Source organism: Oryzias latipes, chromosome 7 (genome assembly GCF_002234675.1).
Source record: "Oryzias latipes chromosome 7, ASM223467v1".
NCBI classification, from domain to species: domain Eukaryota; kingdom Metazoa; phylum Chordata; class Actinopteri; order Beloniformes; family Adrianichthyidae; genus Oryzias; species Oryzias latipes.
In genome coordinates, this window is record NC_019865.2 from 3438650 (window position 1) to 3461380 (window position 22731).

At 42.8% G+C, this 22731-nt stretch overlaps 1 protein-coding gene across 1 annotated transcript; it reads right to left on the reverse strand.

The window, feature by feature from the left end:
• Positions 1-596: 596 nt before the first annotated feature.
• Positions 597-4943, reverse strand: LOC101167707 (intermediate filament protein ON3). The gene is made up of 9 exons (XM_004070274.3): positions 4172-4943; positions 2803-3011; positions 2641-2701; positions 2466-2561; positions 2198-2362; positions 1994-2119; positions 1678-1898; positions 1535-1596; positions 597-1451 (listed from the first exon to the last, which is right to left on the reverse strand). Exons 1-9 carry the CDS (start codon positions 4700-4702, stop codon positions 1249-1251), a joined length of 1674 nt encoding a protein of 557 aa, XP_004070322.1. The 5' UTR covers positions 4703-4943; the 3' UTR covers positions 597-1248.
• Between the last annotated feature and the right edge of the window lie 17788 nt (positions 4944-22731).

Below are 22731 nucleotides of genomic sequence, written 5' to 3' on the forward strand. Positions count from 1 at the left end.
TCATACAGGCATATGGAGGCCAAACTCACAACTGAGCCTCCTTTTGACTTTTTTTTCAAAGACATATCCAAGTTGGATCTGCCTGTAGTGAGTTTTTCCACTTTAGTTTTGAGTGTGATTCCACATCCAGACCTCCGTAGGCTAATTCATTTAATTTCCATGAATAATTTTTGTGTGGTTGTGTTGTCAGCACATGTAACTATCTCTCCATTGTGACTTTTTGTCTCAATGAATTTGTAATAGTTTCTGCAGAGCAGTAGTAGTTTCTGTCACAGGAAATGACAAAAGATTTTTGCTCTTGGCTAAAAACTATTTGTAATTAAAAAAAACACATTAAGACATGATCTAAGCGAGGCTTTAAATTTCAATTTCTTCTCTTGGAAAGTGCACAGAACTGAGAGAGGGTTGTAAGTGTGTACTCTCAGTGTTTTGAAGATTTGTTTCACTCGATGAGAGAATTAAGGATAAGGAAGTGGTCAATGAAGGTGATGGCTGATCAGTTTCAGTATCTGAGTGCTTGGTGGTATCAGCATTGAGGGCCATTATTGGTTTTATTTTTAAAATTGTAAAGGAAAAAAGACACAGAGTACCCATAAGAAAATTGAACACAGATTTATTACAGATGTTTTGATGGTACAGTTTATTATAAATCTGGTTGTACCAGTCAGCCTCATGTAAGTTTTTTGGTGTTTGTGAAAAGGAACAAATTGCATCAAAAGAAACCATTCATTTAGAGATATGGCAGCTGAGGGTTACCTCTGGAACAGGAAGTGAGAAGGAAGGGGAGAGGGAACATTACATAGAGCTGCTTTTGATGGTGTTAACGTGCACAACAAGTTACAAATGAAAGTAGTCATTGTGGCGACACTACATGTCCTATATGCAATTTTAGAATTCAAAAGTATCTTGTCCTCCTTTTGTACAGATGTAGCTCATTGTGCGTAGTGGTTGTTGCTTTTTAGGATTTTCTGTTCTGACACTACAATTTTTGCTTTGTCTGCTCAACAGCATATCCAGCAACCAAAAGACAGCCGGGCTGACTGTTCGAAGGACGACAGGACTGACTCAAATCTCTGTGGCTCTTGCTTTTTTGGTCTTACTATTTTTCTGCTTCTTTTCTGGATAAAAAAACACGCTCTCTCTACCAGGAAATGTCAGGAAATGCTGTATGTATGCTGGAGAAGATGGGATTGGGTTTCTGGACGCCTGAGTGGATTTATAGGGAAACATTGAATGTTGATATTATTATTAATAGCGAGCAGAAGAAAGCCGAAGGCTGCTTCTTGAGCTCATGCTTCCTCCCGAGGACATGCCTCCTCCCATGCCTCCAAATCCTCCAGCTCCGCCTCCATATCCTCCAGCTCCACCTCCACTAGAAAAACCTCCGCCTCCGCCCATGCCATATCCCATGCCACCTCCGAAGCCTGATCCTCCACCGCTACCACCAGCTCCTGATGAGAGCAGCACAAAGTTAGAGGATGTTCAGTTCTTTCTCATATTTGAGTTATACAGTTAGTTAAATGTCCATACGTACCACCACTACTAGAGCTTGAAGACATCACCCGGATGTTGGCAGTGCCACCACCAGAGGAAATCCTACAGCAAGAATGGAGGAGATGTTTTAGCTGTTGATGTATAAAATTCAGTACTGTGTCCCTCTGAGGCAAATAGCTTTACCTTAGCTCTTCTCCTTCCAGCAGCTTCCTGTAGGTGGCAATCTCAATGTCCAGAGCCAGCTTGACGTTCATGAGCTCCTGGTACTCACGGACCTGGCGGGCCATGTCCTGTTTGGCTTTCTGCAGGGCCTCTTCCAGGTCCCTGATGCGTTGCTTGGCGTCCTTTACTGCCATCTCTCCACGCTCCTCTGCCTCTGCGATCTGGTTCTCCAGGTTAGAACGCTAGGTGGTGGAAAAGTAGGCAGAAGCAGTGTGGGTCTAAGTCATTTTCTTGTTAAGCAAAGCTGTACCACAGACTACAGACTAAGTGTTGTTACCTGTCCCTTGACAGCCTCAATTTCATTCTGGATGCGGCTGATCATGCGGTTGATCTCAGCAATCTCGCTCTTGGTGTTGCGAAGGTCATCTCCAGCCTGAGTTGCAGAAACCTGCATCTCCTGGAACTGAGAAGCAGAAATTGGAAATAGCTGTTAAACTACTGAACTCAGCTTGGTGATTTTCCCATTACAGTCTCTGCTAACCTTTTGCTGGTACCACTTCTCAGCTTCAGCTCGGCTGTTGTTGGCAATCTCCTCATACTGAGCTCTGACTTCAGCCACAATAGCGTCCATGTCCAGGTGGCGGCTGTTGTCCATCTCCACAATGACTGAGGTGTCCTTGATCTGTCCCTGAAGCTCAGAGAGTTCCTGTGGAGTGAATATATTGGGTTAATTTTCAAGGATTTTTTGACAGAGTTCAGACTAATGTCTGTGGGAACACGTCTAGGTTTCTGTGGGTTTTGGGACCTACCATTTCGTAGATACTTCTGAGGAAGTTAATTTCATCCTGAAGAGCATCTACCTTGGCCTCCAGCTCAATTTTGCCCATGTAGGCGGCATCTACATCCTGAAAGAGGATAGGTGGTCAAAAAGGGCAAAGAGAATTACAAAAGCTAATAATCAGCAAATGTCAGATTCATCCTCACCTTCTTGAGAAGCACAAATTCATTCTCCACAGAGGCACGCTTGTTGATTTCATCTTCATATCTGATGGTGGAAAGAGGAGCAGATGGAAAATGATTGTATTGTTTTTGTAAGATAGGTCTACCTTTGAAAGCAAAAAAGTTAGATATCCCACTTAGACTCACTTCTTCTTGAAGTCCTCCACTGATCCCTGCATGTTCCTCAGTTCTCCCTCCAGCTTGTTCTTCTCGTTGCCAAGCCCATCCAGCTGTCTGCGGAGGTTGGCGATGTATGCCTCAAACATGGCGTCAATGTTGGAGCGTGAAGTGGTCTGATCTTGCAGCAGGCTCCATTTAGTATCCAGCATTTTGTTCTGCTGCTCCAGGAAGCGGACCTACAAAATCAACATCATATTTAGCTGTTTGTCACTGTGATCTTGCTGCTATCTCATTTTAACCCATTCAGTGGACCGTGTGTGGTTGCAGTAAGTCAACTTCTCTGCAAGAACCTGTTGAGACACACCTACAAATAAGTTTGCAAATGCTAAGTCAGCCTTTTTTGTGTGTTTGTGTATTCTTTTAAGTAACTTGTTAAAGTTTTTGTGGTCTGGAAATGTCTACTCGTTTCTGGAATAAATATGTAAAAATTTAAAATAAAAGTGGAATAAAATGTTGAGTCAATTTTTTGGCACAAGTCCCATCACAGGGACAATGGGAGGGGTCAGGGGCCACACCTCATCTTAGATATTACAACTCCCCCGCCTAAAGGAGAAATACTTTCACTGAGTGAACTTGTCTTCCTGCAAAACCTATAATTAATGCAACATGCCTGCGGGTGTCATCTGTCATCTCAATCGAAAGCTTGTGCTTTGAAAACATGCTTGGTTTCCAATCTGCTCATTATTTTCCTTAATTTTAGCTCACAAATAGTGAGACGCTTGAAAAGTAGAGATGCAAAAACAAACACAATCAGGAAAAACTGGGACTGATAATTTTGTCATGCGAGCTAAGGTCAACATCTGGAGTTTCTTAGTCATGCAACTTAAGTCTCTCCAAAACCTGTGAGCATACGGTCAAAAGAAAGGTTCTGCAACTACTGCATAATCAAAGGGTCATGGCAACAGATAATATCCTGATAATCCTCCATTCTCTCACTCTAAAAGCTGCCAGACACTGGATCCGACCCGTGTAGTCTTTCATGTCCGAAGCAGGGGGGCAAGTTAGGGCTACATGAAGATCAGGAGATAGTAGGAAGCACATGAAAATAAGATCTGTCATAGGTAAATTTCCCACTCTCCTTTAACTAATTGGGTTATGATTATCATCCTAGACTGGGCTACCAAGCCCCATTGGTGACTCTGTACAATGGTGAGGATCAGTTGCTGTTTTAATATTTAATGAGCTCAGGTGGTGCCTTACAGAAAGTGTGCTGCAGCATCAGTTTACGGTCTTTCAGTGCCTTTAATTAGTTTCTACCAACAGCAAATTTCATGAGAAAAATAACGAGATTGGCATCTTTTGGTCAGATTTCAACAACGTTGGACAGGAGACTCACCTTGTCGATTAAGCTGGCGAAGCGGTTGTTCAAGTTCTTGATCTGATCTTTCTCCTGGCTACGGACAATCTGGATGTTGGGGTCGATCTCCAGGTTGAGGGGGGCCAGCAGGCTCTGGTTGAACTGAACATTTGTGATTGTCGGCAGTGAAGGGCCTCCAGCTCCAAAGCCAGCGCCGAAACCAAAACCGCCGGCACCACCAGCACCACCGGCACCACCGGCACCAAAACCAGCACCAGAGCCGGAACCAAAACCAAAGCCGGAACCAAAACCAGCACCAGCGCCAGAACCAAAGCCAGCACCAGAGCCGGCACCATAACCACCAGAGCTCATGCCAAAACCACTACTTCCGCCATAAGCAGAGCTGGAGCTGAATCCACCTGACCTACGGATAGAGCCACTTTGAAAACCGCCTGACATCCCAGCTGCTGATGACTTTGAGGAGAATCCTGATGACATGAGGCCTGATCCTGACGCACGGCCACCACTGCTAGACCTGAACGACGTCCTGCTGACTGTTTGGACAGACATTGTTGCTTCTTTTTTTAAAGTAAGGATGTGCAAAGAAAAGGCTGAGCAGAGAGAGGTTTGGCAGAGCAGCAGAGCACACTAAGAGGAGAGCCAAGTCCCTCTGAGTACCTAACCCCCGTCTCTGAGGGTTTTTATCTGCCTTCAGCCTCCTTTGCTCCTCCCCCACTTCCCCTCCCATCTTCTGTGCTCCTGGAGGCTCTGCTGTCAGGCAGGTAGACCAGCATGAAGCTGCCCATCCTGTCAGACAAGAAAAAGGGTCGTCTGTATAAAGTAACTCAAGCTGACACACCCAGATGCTTGCAGAGGAACAGCCTTACACCTGAGGGGAGCCCATGACACTTGATGAGCTGGGGGCTTTCTAAGAGGCGTGTGAGGGCAGGGTGGGACGAAGCATGTGCTCATCAAAATGCCATTTATATCCTTTTCTTAGAGTTTGGCAGCTTTAAAACAGCAACTTTTAGTTTCAAACACAGATAAAACAGCTAAAATAGGATCATGCGTGAGCGCATGAAGCTAAATACACACTTTCAGATGCACTCAGCGTACACATTTTCAATAAAAATGAATTTAAACTTACTATAGATCAACTGCAGAGCGGCAGATCAGCATGCAAGAAACGATGACTTCTTGGAGGAAGTCAAGTCATGCAGACAAGGTTTCTGACAGAAAAGAGAAGAGCTTGATCAAAACCATCAAGCAGCAGCACAAAGAGTGAGTGGTGAGGCTCTGCAGGAGCATCAAATGTTTCAACCTGCAGACAAATGACCACACTGATGGCCAATAATGACAGAAATGTGACTTTCCTGAAAATTTCAGTACCAACGTTAAGAAGAAAAATCAATCCGTCCCAAATATTAAAGTCAGTAATTTAAATCCATCATCTTAGCAGCTCTTGCTCAGGCTTGTACTTTGTGGGTGCTTGAGGGCAGCATGCATACCATCTGCAGAGCCCTTTTTTTTTTTTTTTTTGGTTGCTGCAGGGTTTTTTTTTTTTATTGAAAACTACTTTAGCTATACTTTAAGTCTCCGTTGTTTAAATATTATTGTTTTAAAAATCTGTGTTGAACCTCTTTTGATTTAGGGATGAACAGGCGGGACAGATGGTGATAGAAATGGAACGGTTGTATGAAAATGTTGACTGCTGCAACTCTACGGCGCATAGCAACGATCTGCGGGGCACAACGGAGAGTCACGCCCCAGATGTAGAAACCTCTGCCTCATTCTCAATTCCAATAACTTTATGGAAGAATTATGTTCAAATGCTGAAAGCTGCACATTTGTCAGTATTCGTGTCTGGAAAAGATTTACCAGAGCTGGTACATTCGGGTTGTTTGGTTTGTTTTAGCTTCTCTGCAAACCGAGGTTGTTGCTGTCAGTAAAGGAGATATGGAAATTAACATCATGCATGACATTCCTTCCCTTTTCTGTCTTTGCTGAGCTACATAGAGCACTTCGTTCGGTTTGTGCAACATTATTATGCTTTTCACGTTATATGCAAAAAAACAAAAAAAAGAATCCGTCATGTTTATAGGAGTAGCAACGTTCTACACCTTTAAGGTGCATTTTCAGGATATTACACTGGAATCCCATAAGATAAGATAAGATAAAACTTTATTCATTCCACAATGGGGAAATTCTTTTATCTCCAGCAGCAAAAAAAAAGCATTCAGAAGTGCAAACAGCAAACAGAAAATAACTAAGTAAAAATACACAGCACAAGCAACCGTAGAAAAATGAAAAACGACAACAACAGTTTACAAAATAAGTAAAATGAGTGAATAAAATAACAAAACAAAACACCAAAAACCCTCGAGGGTCCGTGGAGTGTCACTGTAACACGGTGTTGTACAGTCTGATGGCTGTGGGGAGGAATGGCCTGCAGTAGCTCCTTCTTGCACTGTGGGGGCAACAGTCTCTTGCTGAAGGAGCTGGTCAGCGCCTCTGCAGTTTGGGGGTATCCATGATGGATGTTAGCTTAGCCAGCATCCCCCTGTCCGCCACCTCCTTGATGGAATCCCATGAACTAGAGGTCAAAATCTTAAAGTCACCAACATATCCAAAAACTGAACCTGTGACTATTCTGTCAGTCTGGAACACTGTATTGTACCTGACTTCTCCAACAATTTGATTGTTGATTTTTGGAGAATCAGGCAGAAATTGTGTCCGACATGCAATTTTCAAGTCAAGCAACATGTCTGCTGTTCAAAATAAACAAGTCTTGCACAAGCACAGATGTTTGTATGCGTGATCTTACCGCTTTAGCATTCACCCTCCAGCATGCCGGAGCTAAAGGGGAAACGGCAGAACTTGAGGTTCCTTCAAACACCCACTGGAGGTCAGTTATAAAGGAGCAGTGATGCCGTTGACTCTGTTGTAATTTTATCAACATCTATGAAACAAATAAACAAACTTGTAGCCAGAGAACTCTGCATCAGGAACAACTGAGCAAAAGTAATTGTGCCCCTAAACCTTCAGTTCACTATGAATGCAGAGTCCCACTATGATGCTCTTTTGATCTATTTTCAAAGCGTTCCCAAAGATCTTTTATTTATGATTTTACAGTTTTTACTGAAAATCAAAAAACCTGTGTCATTTTCTAAAACATAGTATCTCCAGAGCGGCAGGCGTTCATTACTAACTCAGCTTTGAGTTGTGGGCGGAACCGTTGACACAACCTCGCCCTTCCCTCCCCATTGCTGAGAGCTCTCTGTTAACAAGCTCTCCTGCTAGCTTACACCCCATTAGCAGTGCAACAAAAATGGCGAGCAACTTTAGAGCTATCCAGCCGTATAGATTTAGATCCAGATTCCAGCTCAGACGTGGAAAACAAAGACGTTCGTGGATCTATATGCCTGCAAGTGGATGGGGCAGAGCAGAGAGCTTGTGGCCCCGCCCACCGTATTTGCTACGTCACAAATACAATCTTTGTCAAACAGCATTTTTTGCTTTTTTCTTTGTATTATTGTGCAACTTTATTCTTTTTAAATTTTTACCTTTAATCTCATAATTTTGTGTCTTTTTTTTCTTATAGTTATAAACTTTTTCTTTAATGGTGGCCTGTAATATTCTGTTGTAACTTTGGGACTAGAAAAGTTTTTTTTATACCAGAGTTTCGTAGAAAATCCTCAAAAGCAGAAGTTACTTTATATGTTGGGATTAGGTCAACATAAACAAAGGATACAAACAAAAGTTAGACTATAAAATAAACAAAACTAAATAAATGTTAGAAGAACCTCAGTGTGATTTATGTATAATATTTTTGTCTGAATTTGCTGTCATTTGCAGCTCACATGAAAACATCCAGATTCTGTACATAAGTATTATCTAGTTATTGAAGATCATTTTAGAAATTCTCAGTTGTCTTTTGCCATGAAAATGTTTGTGAAACTCAAATGTTCTTGCATGTTTATTTCTTCTAAATTTCCTCGTTACTACTCAAATGAAAGCAGGTGTTGTTGTGGCGTGACAGTTCATATTAGAATTATTAGTAATTAATATGTCGCCGGTTTTCCCTTTAGGTTCCACGGAAACCCACTGCAGCTTGCATGTAACCACAGACCACAATGGCACGTTTTTCACAACCAACGGTGGAAACACAACGAGAAAAAGTTTCTCCATGAAGGGTTGGATCCACTGTGGTCTTTTTCCATTCGGACGCCTCAGGGAGAGTCAGTGGTCAAAGTAACTCAACTGGTTCTTTCCAAGTAAGAGAGCTCCGGTTTCCTTATCTCCAACTTGCTATTACCCAACCCGACTGAAGCAACACGAGCTGTCAGAGCTACAAATCAAGATATGCAGAGAAGTTTGAGCACAAGCGACGTGTTTCCCAATCCCAACAGTTAAACGCAGCTATTAAGCGGTAAACACATTTCACTTTGAGCACATTTCACTTTGAGCAAAAGCTGCAGAGACGTGCAGAACATCTCTGAAGACAGCATAAAGTGTTTAACCATTTTTTTCACTCCAATATTTGACCAAAAGGAAATCCATTCAAAGATGTGTTTTTTTTTCTCAATAAAGAAAAAAGCTGCAAACTTACACTGACCTGTCAAAAAAAAAAAAAAAAAAAAAACATTTGAACGTTTTCTGGAAAAAAATACCAGGTAGAGCCAAACCCAAATTGAGGGGTGTCTCCCTTTTCCCTTAAAGCAGTGACACCCAGGATCCAGGAGTCAATTTAATGTCACATGATGTGGCGCAGAGCAGTGTCAGCACACGTTGAGGAATGTTCACATGACGCTCTCTCTGTGAGAACCAACCTCCCAATGGGTGTTGACTCCTCTGAAACTTGGCAGGAGGAATCAAAAAGACAAGCTAATTATGTGAACGAGTTCTGCTCGGCCGCTGCCAGCTCTTTTGCATTTGCATCTTGGCAGGTGCCTTCAGTCTAAAATGGCATGCTTGGGAGGGAGGGGAGAATAATTGGGGACGCTGGAGAGCAGAATCTTGGGATCATTTTATCATGCAAATGATTGAGACAAGAACAATCGGGTTTATGCTTTGTGGGTGGGAGGTAGAGAAGGAGGAGGCAGAAGCATCCTTTCAAAAGTAAAACCTCAACCGGGCACATGATAGTTTGATTCTGGTGATGCAGCAGAGCTCTGCCTGAAGTCACTCCATAAGCGAGGAGGACATGCCTTTCCTGTTTTGACGAGAAAACCGTGTACCTGCTGACTTCTTAAAGTCTTGGACCCACCTGCACGAAGGCAGAGATGCATCACTTTGCAGTGTTGGTCCTTTTCCACGCATGCAGAGCTTTGAATTGAAGTGAGGAATCAAACCACTCACCTATCATCTGCTCCACCTCTGCACCACAGCCACCTCCTTTCCTTTTGTAGCATTAAAGTAAAAAGAAAATGTGTTTTGGCTCAAAAAGTTTTTTCTTTTTCTCGTTTTTCTTCAATCAAACCAAATTTGAAACTTAAATGTTTGGAAAAAACGTGATTTTTTTCTAGGTTGAGTGGAAGGATCCCAAAGCAGAGACTGAAGCTGAGGGCAGGTTGACAATTTATTCCTCAGGAACAAATACTAAATCAGACAAGATGCTGAATTCACAGAGCTAGACCGATGAACAGGACAGATGCTAAGAACCACTGAATAGTAATAATCCGGCGGGGAGAAAGATGCAGGCTTTAAAAGACATGCTTGATGATGTGATGAGAATCAGGTGTGCAGTGTAGAGAGGCACCTGGGAAAAGGCCAGCCACGCCCCCCTGCTCCAACTGTCATGGAACGAAGACGTGGACACAAGATGCAGGACGACAGAAGTTGAGAAACACAAGGATTTTAATCCTGAGGAAAGCTCTGAGACTCGTAAACTAGTAACAGTCATAAGAGAACGATCAGGTGATGAGTGAGGAGGAACACAAGGTATATATACACACAACAGTGATTGACAACAGGTGAGTAAAACAGGTGCTGGCGATGAAGACGTCAAGTCCACAGAAGCACAACAGAACACCGAACCGGAACCTAACAAAATAAAAGCCCCAACCCGGAAGTGAAGGTGAACCTATAACCGCCCTGGACCCCGGTACCCGACACCAACCCTTTTATTCAAATGTTGAATGTTCTTAAGTGAAATTTGTCTGCTAAAAAACATCTAGTACTATATTTGGTTTAAAAATACAAAAACAACAACAACATTGTTTACTATTGAAGTGTAGGATTTTTTTTTATCATGCACTTGTTCAATTCATTTTTTCTTTATCCCCCTTTGTCCTTGGGCAAGATACTTCACCCTCCTTGCCTCCAGTGTGGCTCCACTGGTGTGTGAATGTGTATGAATGATCCCGGTGCTGGTCAGAGGCGCGAACTGGCAGCCACGCCTCTATCAGTCTGCCCCAGGGCAGCTGTGGCTACAACCGTAGCTTACCGTCACCAAGTATGATTGAGGAATGGAACGGCGGTGCTCTCTCCGCACGGTGGGGGGGTTCATATTACACCTGAGCCGGGGGTGTTCGTGTCCCTGGGGGGTGGGTCCTGGTCCTTGCCCCTGGGCGCTGGGCCCCGCCAAACTTCCAACATGGCCGAGCCTGGTCGGGCCATTTTTATAACACCCCTTGTCGGCCACCCTTTTTTCCCCGGGGTTCCCCCCTCCTGGGCGGGGGCGGCGGGCCCCTGCCTTGCTCCTACCTGGACCAACCGTGGGCCGGGTGGGTGGCTGCCTGGAGTAGGGGGCGGGTCTCCCTGTGGGCGTCCCTCTCCGGTGGGGCCCTGCGTTGGGCTATTCCGGCGCGGCGGGGGGGCTGCTTTCCTGGCTGGGCTGGGGCGGCGCTCTCTTTCCCTCCGCGCCTCCATGCTCTCTGGCTCTGGGGGCCTCGCGGCGGTCCTGCTGGCCCTGGCCTGGGTGGCGGTCTTGGTCGCCCGGGGGGCGGTTGTTCCCTGCCTGTTCCCGTATGGCATTGGGGGAATTCCGGCTGCCGCTGCTGCTGTGGCGGGGTCTGGGTGTGGGGGTGGCTGGGGGCTCCTCCTCCTTCTTTTCACATTCCACCATCCATTTTAGAAGAACATAAACACTCACCTGAGCACAGGTGTTAGCTCACCTTTGCACTAATAGTTTGCATGATTGAATGAATGAAAGATTTCACACTAGTTGGTTTAAAGGCATAAGTATGCGTTCGTGAACACTATCTGTTTTGTGTCCATGTTGACATGTGGACATTTTTGCAGCTAGCTGGTGTGTTTATAACATTTGAGTGTGTGTGTGGACAGGCCCTGCCCTTTTTGTACTACATTTGAACCGTACCGTAATGATAAACAACCAGTAAACCTGTCTGCTCTATGCTGCTTCATGGTCTTACCCCCCTTCCCCTCCTACTATCACCCTCCTACCCCCCCTCTCTCTAACGTCCCTCTCTCTTCTTCCCCTCTTTCCTTTTCCGTCAGGTCCAACACCAAAGATTTTCAAACATGATTGAAATTAATAAAGTTTGGCCTCAATTACAAAAGGGGTTTATTCAGACATACCTTTGGTTTGTCTGAAGATTAATAACCCCTCTTGTTAAAATAAAATATGTCCAACACAAGAGGCCCTCAGCTCTCATCTGTTTGCCTAGCTGTTGGACAGGACAAGTTAAAAAAAAAAAAAAAAAAAAAAAAAAAACAAAGTATGATTGAGGAGTGAATGAATTATGGACACACTGTAAGCGCTTTGAGTGACTTGAAAAGCGCAGATAAATCCAATCCATTAATATTATTAAGTTTTTTGAAAGGCGCTTTTAAATGAAATGGATTATTATTAATGCTGGTATCTGAAATGTTGCAGTGCGATGTCTATATCAGCAGTAAAGGGATTTGCAAAGATGACAAAACCTGTCTGCTGTGCTTTGAAGTCAGATAACCCTCGATTTCTCTGGTTGCCAACTGACCCACAAAAAAACTGAATGAGTCTGAAATGCTGTGGCACACAGGAAAGTGGGCAAGGTTGTCCTGTTCGATGGGACTTCCAGAGGTGACGTTTATGCTGGAACGCTGAGATTAAGTCGGACATCTGCGTCCCTGCAGTCTCAGGTTCTGTTGGGCGAAATCCGGCGCATCCGGCAACTTTCATTTGACGTGCATCATTCGTTGCTCGACACTTCTCCAACAATAAACGCAGAAACCCAAAAGCATACATCTGCATTTATGTAGACTTTTCATTGGAAGTGGTAGCTTGAATGTACATTGATGAGGCTGGTGTAAACATAGCAGAAGATGACACAACATGGCAAAGACACACACCAGCGTTGGATCTGAAAGTTCATGCAAGACTTTGCTTCGCATTAGAAGCACAATTGTCTCTCTGAGCTCGAAGAATCACTGCAGGACAGCACTTTGAGCCACTTCTGTGTGATACGGGACATCTCAATACTTGGCGTCCCTCTCTTAAAAAAGGAGCTGAAAACAGCCGTATTTAAAACCGTGCGCACTAATAAAGTTGACTGTTTTCATTGCTGTGGCTACAATATCATGTCATCACAAAGCCTCTTGATGGATGATGCAGTGAGACGTTTTCTGAGCACTTTTTTTCTTTTACCAATCCAATCCACTTTATTTATAGAGCACATTTCCCAAATGAACAGCTTCCTAAGTCCCATACACAGACTAAAATTTGATAAAAAGTATTAAACAAAATGAAAAAAGCCAAATACAACAATCAAATGAATATAAATAAGATTAAAAACACAGATTAAAACCGAGAGGACCACACAACCCACGCCTTTATGCTTTTTCTACCAGTCTAATCAAACTTCTTCTTCCACCAAACATTGCAAGAGCGCCGTCTGTAGTCAGTCCATCAAACTTTCCCACGGTATTTTATGGACGCTGCCTGAAAAATGTCCTTTCCATGTTGTTGTGCCAAGCATAGCAGCTAAATCCAGCAGCTCCTCAGTGACAGACAGGACTGCCTGTACACTTAGAACTGAAAGGGAAAGTTGTGCGGTTTGTGCTTTCATTAATCTAATGACTAAGCCAGAAAACTGGTTGTATTGTTGGTAATCTGTAATTTGAGCTCACCTGCTAGCTCTTTCGTCCGGTCTGCGATTGTGTTTCTTGATGAACTGAACTTATCTAACTCATATCGGCGCAAAGCTGGTTAGAAATACTGGCCGCTATCTCTGCCTCAAAATAAGTTGACTTACGTTGATTAAGTAAACACTTCCCTTCTTGTAAAGTTTTGCAAATTAGTTGCATATTTGTATAAACCCCTTTTGTCCCCTATATTTTTTGTTGGACCGGACAGATAAAAAGAGGACAGAAGGAGAAAGTTGGATGTTAGCGATGGGGGGGGGGGGGGGGGGGGGGTAGCAAAAAAGGGGTTAAGAACATTTGGAGGATGAAAAAGACATAGGAAGGAAACATAAGAAACATAAAGCAACAAGTTGCTGGAGATTAATCATTTATACTGTCAGGTGTAGATGTCAAAAAGGGCGGGGCCACACACATTCAAACGTTGGCTCGAAAGATCTTCACACACAAACATGTCAACACGCACACAATACAACTACAGTTCACACACACATACCTATGTATACAAACACACACACGTCCAGCATTCCATCACGCACACCATTAGTGCAAAGGTGAGCTGACGCCTGTGCTCAGGTGAGTGAATGAGTTCTGCTGTGGTGGATGTTGAAATGTGAAATGAGGGGAGCGCCCGCTCTCCCCTGCTCCAAGATCCCCGCCAAAGACGAGGCAGCAGTGGTAGCCAAGCCCCCCCAGACACCTGCACCGGAAAGCAGATCGAAGAAATCTGCCCACCGGGTAACCCGACATCAGCCACCCAGACCAGGGTCTGAAGGACAACCGCAGGGGTTCCCCAATGCCGGGGAGCAGGGGGGCACAGGAGCATGGAGAGTGCAAGCTCCAGCCCAGCCAGAAGAACAGCCGTCCTGCCGCACAAGGGGGTCCAGCACAGGGCCCAATCAGCCAGATAGCCCCTCAACCCCAGAAAAGCCGACAAGCATCCCCCAACCTCAACCCCAACCAGACCCCCAAGGGAGACCCGCCCCAGACGGCCACCCAGCCAACCTGCTGGAAGTTCAGTTGAGAGAACCCAGGTCCTAAGCATATCCATTTTTAAGATAAAATAACATTTCTTAAACAGCCGTTAAAGAATATTGACCGTTTTAAATCCAAATCCTGCAGCTCTTCTTTCAGGTTGCAGTAGACAAGCCAAAACCTGTTAGATCCGCATTTTCTTCCTGCAGGCCTGTTACACCCCAGCCCTTCTTAACAAAGAAGTATTTGGCTTGCTTTATTTCATGTTGGTTATTTTAGTAAAACGGAACAATTTTGTTCACTGAAAAAATCAGCAATTCGATCTAATTCTGCATCGAAAAGAAAAAAGATTACACTTGGGATGATTGCATGTCTGTGTGGAATGGTATTTCACAGATTCATTTACCACGACAGAGCATCCTTACAAGGTAGTTCTCAACAAATTTTAGACATTGGCGTACTCTGCAAATTGTTTTGGTTTTTTCTTGTTTCTGAGGACTTCTACCGATTGTTTGGTTAACTATGGCTTCTCTCAAACTAAAGGCTTTTCTTCAAGCCAAATGCTGCAGGAAGGTCATGAATTGATGGTTGAGTGTGTGTGTGTGTGTGTGTGGGGGGGGGGGGGGTGCTTATGACAGCACTTAGTAAAGTCCAGTCACAGCCCTCGCTGCAGCAGGGAACATTTATCCATCATTTAAATAGCTTTGACCTCAATCGCTTTAGGTCAAGCAAATGTTCCACTGTGGATTCAGCAATGTGGTTCTTTTATTTAAACCAGTGTTGCACCAACATTTTTCACAGCTGAGCTGCTCTTAAAAAAATCCTCTGCTCTGTTCAAACTGACTGACTAGCTCCACCAAAGAATTTGTTCCATAACTTCAGGGCTAAAATGAAGCTGGGTTTGATCAGGTGCAGAAAGACATGAAAAAGGGGCTAAAAACATATAAAGCAAATAGTTTAAGTATGAGGCTGCATTTCAGGAGCAAAAGCAATGAACGTGTTTTAACAGTTTATTCGTTTAAATATTGGTTTGGTATCCAGCATCTAGGAGGCTTCTTTAGTTCTCCAAATGCTCTCACAGGGTCATGGTAGTGGTCCGCAAGCCGGAGGGGAATTCTGGCAGTGAGACAAACTGCCACACCTTTAGATGAGTACTACGAGGTCAAATACCAGAGCCACTGCCCTTCCTTGAGCTTCCTAAAGAATGATGGATGTCATCTCATTTCTCTAGAAATCAAAGGTGCAGGACCAAAGCTTGGAGAAGCCCCCCAACAGTAAAAGGTCTTCAGACAGGGCTTTGAAAGGGCACATATAGATCTTTGCAGCATTCTTAAAGGCTACGATCCAAAGGCTGCACCTTTCTCATATCTTCTGCAACCACACCCTGTACTACAATAGCTCACAGGCAAACTGGCAAGTGGATGCATAGCTGAAATACACAGCGGCTGTGAAGAACAAGATTTTTTCGTGTTTCTTTACAGTGCAACGCCTTGCAATCTTGGCTTCCTTTATGAAAATTTCACTGACTTGACCTAAGAAGATATTTCTCATGCATGTGTTTGTTTTGTTTAGTTTATTTTTTTTGTCTGTACTTTTTTCAAATAATCTAAAAGCAAATTTACAGCCACCCCCTGAAGTGCAACTGTGCACGATATTTTACGAGTTATACATGTTACGTAATAGGAAAGATAAATTAAATCAAACACATCAAAGGATGTAATTTGGAAAACTTTTGACTGGAAGGATATCATCTAGATCAACCAACGGGTCTCATAGATGTTAAACCTGCACTAAACCTTTCCTGGCGTCAATAGCTGGGATAGGCTCCAGCAACCCTGTGACTCAAAATGAACTAATGGATGTAGTCTTACTGCTTGATTGCATACCAATGTAGAAAGCTTCATTATCTGCAGATTTATTTTTTTAACCCGTTTAGACTTCTAAACCCTCATGATCACATGCTTTGTCCGGGGCCGTGAAGGGTCGTGCAGAGGAGTGTAGGTGTGTCTTTCAGTTCCTTTGAGGCTTGTATGTCCACTTTAAAGGGCGTCATAAAAACGGGATGTACCATTGTCATGTGTGTGGTATATGTATTGCAAAGTATTTATAAGGATGATTAAAGATACACACATTTTACGACATATGGGGTTTTCTGTTGTACAGTGCCTTCATGCCACACTAGTTGTTAGTAAGGTGTCAGTACTTTTCTTACTCTTACCTCTGTTTGGTGCAGTGCAATTCATGTACTGTCCCTGTCTGCTTCCAGATTCCAGTTGGCTCATCCGTGCTCCTGTACCTGGCCGTGTACCTCGTCTCTGGCTTGCCTCCACCACTGCTCCTCCACCTGGCTGTGGCTCCTGTCTCCGGCTCGTCTCGCGCCCCCAGATGTCCCCCAACTTCAACTGGATGAAGATCAATTGCTGGACTTTAAATATGTAGTTGTAGGGTTTGATAAGTTAATTCTTCTCTATGAGTTCTGGTACATCGCCTGTCCGTCCTGGGGGAAGATCCCTCCTTCATGTGGACACCCCTGAGGTTTCTTTGTTTTTTCAAGATTCTGTTTTTTCAGGAGTTTTTTCTTACCGCGAAGGAGGGTCTAAAAGCAGGGATGCCAGTTTAGTTTAGTTAAAGTTTTAGTATTATTCTATTAAACTCTATGCATTTATGATCCTTTTTGATTGTATTTTTACCTCAAAATTACTGGTACGAAGCCCAATGAGACAACTGTTGCTGTGAATTTGTGCTATAGAAATAAAATTGAATTGAATGGGACGTAACACATAAGTGTCTGTAGGACGCCTATATAATCTACGGTGATTCGCTAATTTATTTTTCATTTCATTTCTAACAGTCAGGCTGCACGCAAGGAGCACGTACTCAGCATGTGAACAGCATGACTGGGCTAATTCCACAGTGAGCAGAATTAAAGTTTAAATCTGGACTGCTTTCCCCTTTTCTGTGAGGTCTGCCAGATCCCTGAGATTTTAAATCAATTTTAAAAACTCATCTTTTTACTCAGATTTTTAACGCCAGCGAGCTGATCTAGCGGGCCAGCTTGTTAATTTAAAGGTTTTGCTGCTTTATTGTTACTGTTTCTGTTATCGTATTTTATTGTTTAGTGATTTTATTTTATATTTGACTTTATGTTCAGCACTTTGGTTGCTCCTGCTATACAAATTGGTTGTTTGGTTGGTTACCTTTGCATGTTGTTTAAGTGTTTGCTTTGACCTCTCTGCCGGTTAAAAAAAATGTGTATGAACATTTTCTCTCTGCGGGTTCACTACGATCGTAATATTTCTGGTGGGTCACCTTTGTGCTCTGTACAGATTTGCCCATTTTCCGCCCACGGTAGCCTGTATTCACTCATCAGGACAGTTGTAACTAATGATGGATGACGATTATGACCCGAGAAACAGTCAGACACGATTTGAGTAAACTGAAGACATTTCTGTGAATGCATTTTAGGACACCACTTAAACGCAGCATCCTGCAAGTTATCATGGGAAGAGACATTATCCAAGACATTAGATAAGAACGGCAGATGTTCTTAAAAACAAATGTATCTGTCAGAGGTATCTGAAGGTCCTCCAGTCATCAGCCTAAACATGATATCTAACCACTATAGGAACACAAAGCTTTCATCTCAATCGAGGAGGTCTTTGGTGTTCTATAGATTGACTAGTATGCAATGACAGAATGGAAGAAAATTCTTGCAAAGCCAGGTGTGCAATGACAAAAGATAAAAGGCCGTATGGCTGAAACCCTATCTGAGGTATGGGGGTGGTAGCATCATGTTTTAGGACACGTCATTAGACAGGAAGGCCCAGGTGTAGTCGACAGTCAACATGCCCAAGCATGGCTCTGTTTCAAGATGGATTCAGAAGAACTAAGTGATTGTAGAAAATCATCATGAAGTGGTGATCTGTTAAGCGTGAAGGTTTATAAACTGAAGTCTGCTCCACCTGTTCCCCAGAAATAAAGCAGACACATGTAGGTGCAGAAGGTCCAGAGAGGCTCCACCAAACAGAAGCGCAATGTTGTAAATCTGTCACTTTCTTTCATTATCATTTTGACACAAAAAAAATACTTTGAGGGTGTTGTTCCTAAACAAGAAAAATCAGTCTGTTTTTTTTAAAGGTATTTTAATTTTGCATTCACTCTTTCTTCATTTATAGCTTTTACCAGGAAACCCTTTTGTCTCAGGGAATGCTGCTTTGCAAAGTGTCCAGCTTGTCTCTGGTCCAGTAACAGTAAAAGTTGTACGCTTGGATGATTGTTTTAGCAACATTCTTCTGTGGCATCTCCTTGTATGCAAAGAGGCTTGTTATTCATGTGGTGACAGGTTAACTGTTAACAGGAATATACAAGTGTGATAGAGATCTTAAGCTCTTTATATAAAGTTTCTGAAGAAAGAAGTTGTCAACACATTTAGGGCCAAGCACGGAACTCATAAGAGTTATCCCATGAAATAATTTTAAAAGAGTTTGGTTTAAGGTGTACCCTTGTGCTATCCTAGGCACTTTAGCATTGGGAGTTGGGTCATCTAGACCCACTAGACAGTGCGCTGAACCTTTTTTCTTCAATGATTTGTGATCTTCACTGGTGTCCATGGATTACATGAAATCTTTCCACCTTTATCCACCTTTGTCATGGTAGGGAGAACACCTCAATGTAAGGGTGGGGTCATCTAAGATGGCACAAGGGTTAAATCTGTTTCTGGAAAAAGGACCCTTGTTGATCTCATGGTTGGAGAATCTTCAGTGTTCTGCATTGTGAGCGTTGCTTTTCATTTATTTCTGAGTTCCCAGTCAGTCCATTGCACTGTGGTCCATTGGATTTTCTAGGACATAAACCTGACAGTGACGCCGTAGCCAATCAAACAGAGTTTTATAATGTCTTCAAACTGCATTGTGGATTTCTGTTTTTTTTTGTACATTGTAATGGTTGAAGGATTCACTGACATATAATCCAGAGTGTTGGAACCACCCAAAACCAGCTTATTCCTTTATGTACCTGTTCTATCATTTATGCAGTTGTGCATCTGCCAGTTTAAGCAAAGATTCCTACAACCTTCTTTTTTCCAAGCTCCTCTAGTCAGTCATGAAGGGTTCATGACCTTTGTATAGGGAGAACAATGACATCAGAAACTGCTAATGGCTTAGTACCGACTGTCCTTACAGGTGGATAGGGGCCATCTATGGGCAAAAAAATGGTCGAACCTGACCATTATCAAGGTTGTAGAGCACTCCGTGAGCCTGTAGAGCAAACATTTCATCCACATTTTTTCTATGGGCATACTGCAAGCCACAGATCATCACACTTATACAATGCATAAAGGTAAGGAAGGGTAAAGTAAGTGAGAAGCAGGTGTGTCGTACATACTTTTCATTTTTTTCAACCACACAAATCCTATGGACAATGCAAGAAACCCGTTAGTGCTGTTCACGTGATGAGCAGATTCTTTTTGCGTGTGCCATACAAGTTTGTCCGTCATTCACCCACAACTGGCACCAGGAGCAGTTGTGACTAAGGGCACCATACAACAGCATCACCCGTAAGTCAAAAGTGCATGCTACAAATACTTCACAATTCCAAGCCTCTACTGAAATGCAAGACACACCTGCGCTCCCTTTAAGATGCATCCTGAACTGACCACTGTTCTCTACATCCCCTCTACATCTCTACATTTAGGTTGTTCTGCTGGGCCAGAACAACCTAAAGAACCTGCAGCACCCGTACAGGTGTATGTGACCATACCTGTAGCTCTTGCTTCTCTTTTTGCATCTCAACTGGTTAGTAATGCACCAATTGTGGTTTGTTCTGTGATAATGACACAGATATCATTGTCATTCAGATATCATTGTTAAATGATTTCACGCTCAGAGACCATTAGAGTTTACAGCAAAAAAGAAGGAAAAAGTTAAACCCTCCACTTTGACGTCATTCACTGAACTCTTTACACAGGTTATAAAAAAGGAAATTGAAGACAGTAATGGTGGTGTTTGAAGCTCACAGAGTCTTTAGTGTAGATGCACAAATACAACATGGGGTTGTGTGTGCTGGCCATCTATTGCTGTAGTTCTTTCGTGCATTATTTACATTACACCTTTTCTTACTCTTATCATTTAACCCTCCATCTGTATATTTTATCCTTGTAGTTGCTGGTCTTCCTTAAAGCAAAAAATGTTCTGATTTTTCAAACTTGTGTTTATGCTCATAAATGGGGACAGGTGTGCAAACTCACAGGACAACACCAGGCTTTGCAGGCTGAAAGCTCCCCGGGCTCCTCAATGCTTACGCTGCAGCACATCAATCAATAAAAATATGTCCTGACGCAGAATGGCACTTAACAGGAATGCTGCAGATGGTGACTGGATACCAAACTTTTGATTTCTGCAAGGTGCAGTTGGTGTCTGAGTGATATAGCCCCGACATGATCCCCTGCGTTCATGCCTGCTCCCGGAGCATGCACCTGCTTGTCACAGTTCAATTTGGCTGTTGCATAAGTGGTTGGCACTCGAGCCCAACAGCCCTTCTTCAGCGCCCTGCGGCTCTTCTTCACCTAATAGAGTGACTCCCGAAATCCAAACACTGAAACCAAGCACACGGTAGGGTTTCATTTCTAAAATTTGGCCAATTTGTGGGCTTCTGCTGGGTAGTTTCTCCACAATATCAGTTGTTCTGCTGTAGCTCCAGGCTGTCATCAAGTCCCTCCCTGACATAACTGAGAGTCTTAGATGTGACAGGAGGGGCCTGGGACTTGAATCTGGACGGAAGGGGTTGGCAACATATTTGTCTTACTTTGACACACCTGCCCGAAACCTGGGAACGCAAATCATTCGTGTCACAAGTTTTTATTGTGACATTTCTTGCGCACAATGAGGATGATTGACAGTCACCCACAGGCATCCGTGTTAAACTAAACAAGATTTAGGTAGAAGAGCCTCATGAACGTCTGGTACCAAGAATCACAAAACTGAAAAATAAAAAACACACCAAAGTTTATGAGATTCTTTTGAAATGTTCACACATACTTGTGATCTTAATGTGGATGTGTTGGTGATTTAAATTCAAACCAAGTCTTATCTTGAAAATTTAAACAATTTCCAACATCCTAGCTCAGTAATTTTACTTTTTTCTATTTCAAATGTTACGCATTGAGAAAATAGTGAAACCACGTAAGCTTAAATTGTTGATTTTTAGAGTTACACGCAGTGTTTTCTTATGGAATTTAAGCTGAAGACACAACAGATTTGGGGAATGTGGGTGTGACTGAATGAGATGAAACACTGACTGCACTAGTGTGAGTGTTGTAAAAAACAAAGATTTGTTTAAGATGACCAAAACAAAGACTAAATTAACTTCTAGAGCTGCTTGCTCCGCCCTCCTGCTATAGTTTAATCAAAGCAGGGATGCTAACTTATTGCACTGTATTGGCTGTAGAATCAAACATGGACCAACCTCCAGCAGCAGAACCTCCCAGCTGCAGTCAGAGTCAGGAGATGCTCAACGGCAGCTTTTGACTACAAATGAAATCTACTGAGCACACGCCACCGCCGCCACTGGCTGATTCCAATACATGAGGAATGTCAGTGAAAAAAATTAAATGAATAAAATACCAAATTGTACTAAACTAGAACTGAAAAATAATAAAAAGTGAACATTTGAGTGGCACAATATGTAAGATAAGAGCCCCCTATTCCACTTTTTTTTTCTTCAGAACAGATTAAATCAGACTTGATATTGTTTCCTTTATAAATTTCAAGTCCATTTTAAAAAGCTTTTTTTTTGTTTAATAAAAATATTTTTCTATCACTATTGATTCACATTGAACCTGGTGGCCAAAATAATACAGAAGAATATTTACTAAAAGTAAATTAAATTTCTGAATTTCATAAATCACTGATGCCCTTTGCAGGTGAAGACTGGTATAATTTAAATAGGTTTTTTTATTCTAGTTGCAGCCAAAAAAGAATTTGCTGACTGAGGAATTTGGCTTAAAAAACCTTTTCCAGTTTGAGGAGAACTTTCTCCATTAGTGAAAGCCTGACAATGAAGTCACGACAGGCATTTTTTCTGTTCATTTAAGCTGCTGCTGCTGCAGGAAATGCCCACCTTTTACATCTAGTTTCTCCACTATTTTTAATGTTTCTCCCAAACTGCAGAGCACGAGACCCTTTGTGCATGTACAGAGGCATTTCCCTCTTTCTGATTTTATATTCTTCTATTCTTGAGCAAATGCACGGCCTTTCTCTTCTTGAGTATATGTGACCCCACCTAAATACCTCCACCTTGTAGGCTTCCTTTGATCTTCATTTGATCTCTTAAGACGTGAAAAATGATCATGAATTAAAGAAAGGTTAGAAGAAAAGTGAGAGTGTGCTGAACATTGAGCTTCAACATTGACATTTGACTCTCAATCACACCTTACTTTCACACATTTTTCTTGTCACATGCCTTCCAACTGACTGGGAGAGGGTGATGGATGATTGACAGTTTGGATAAGCAGCATTGCTGCAGCTGCCCTTGTTCTGTTGAGGGGC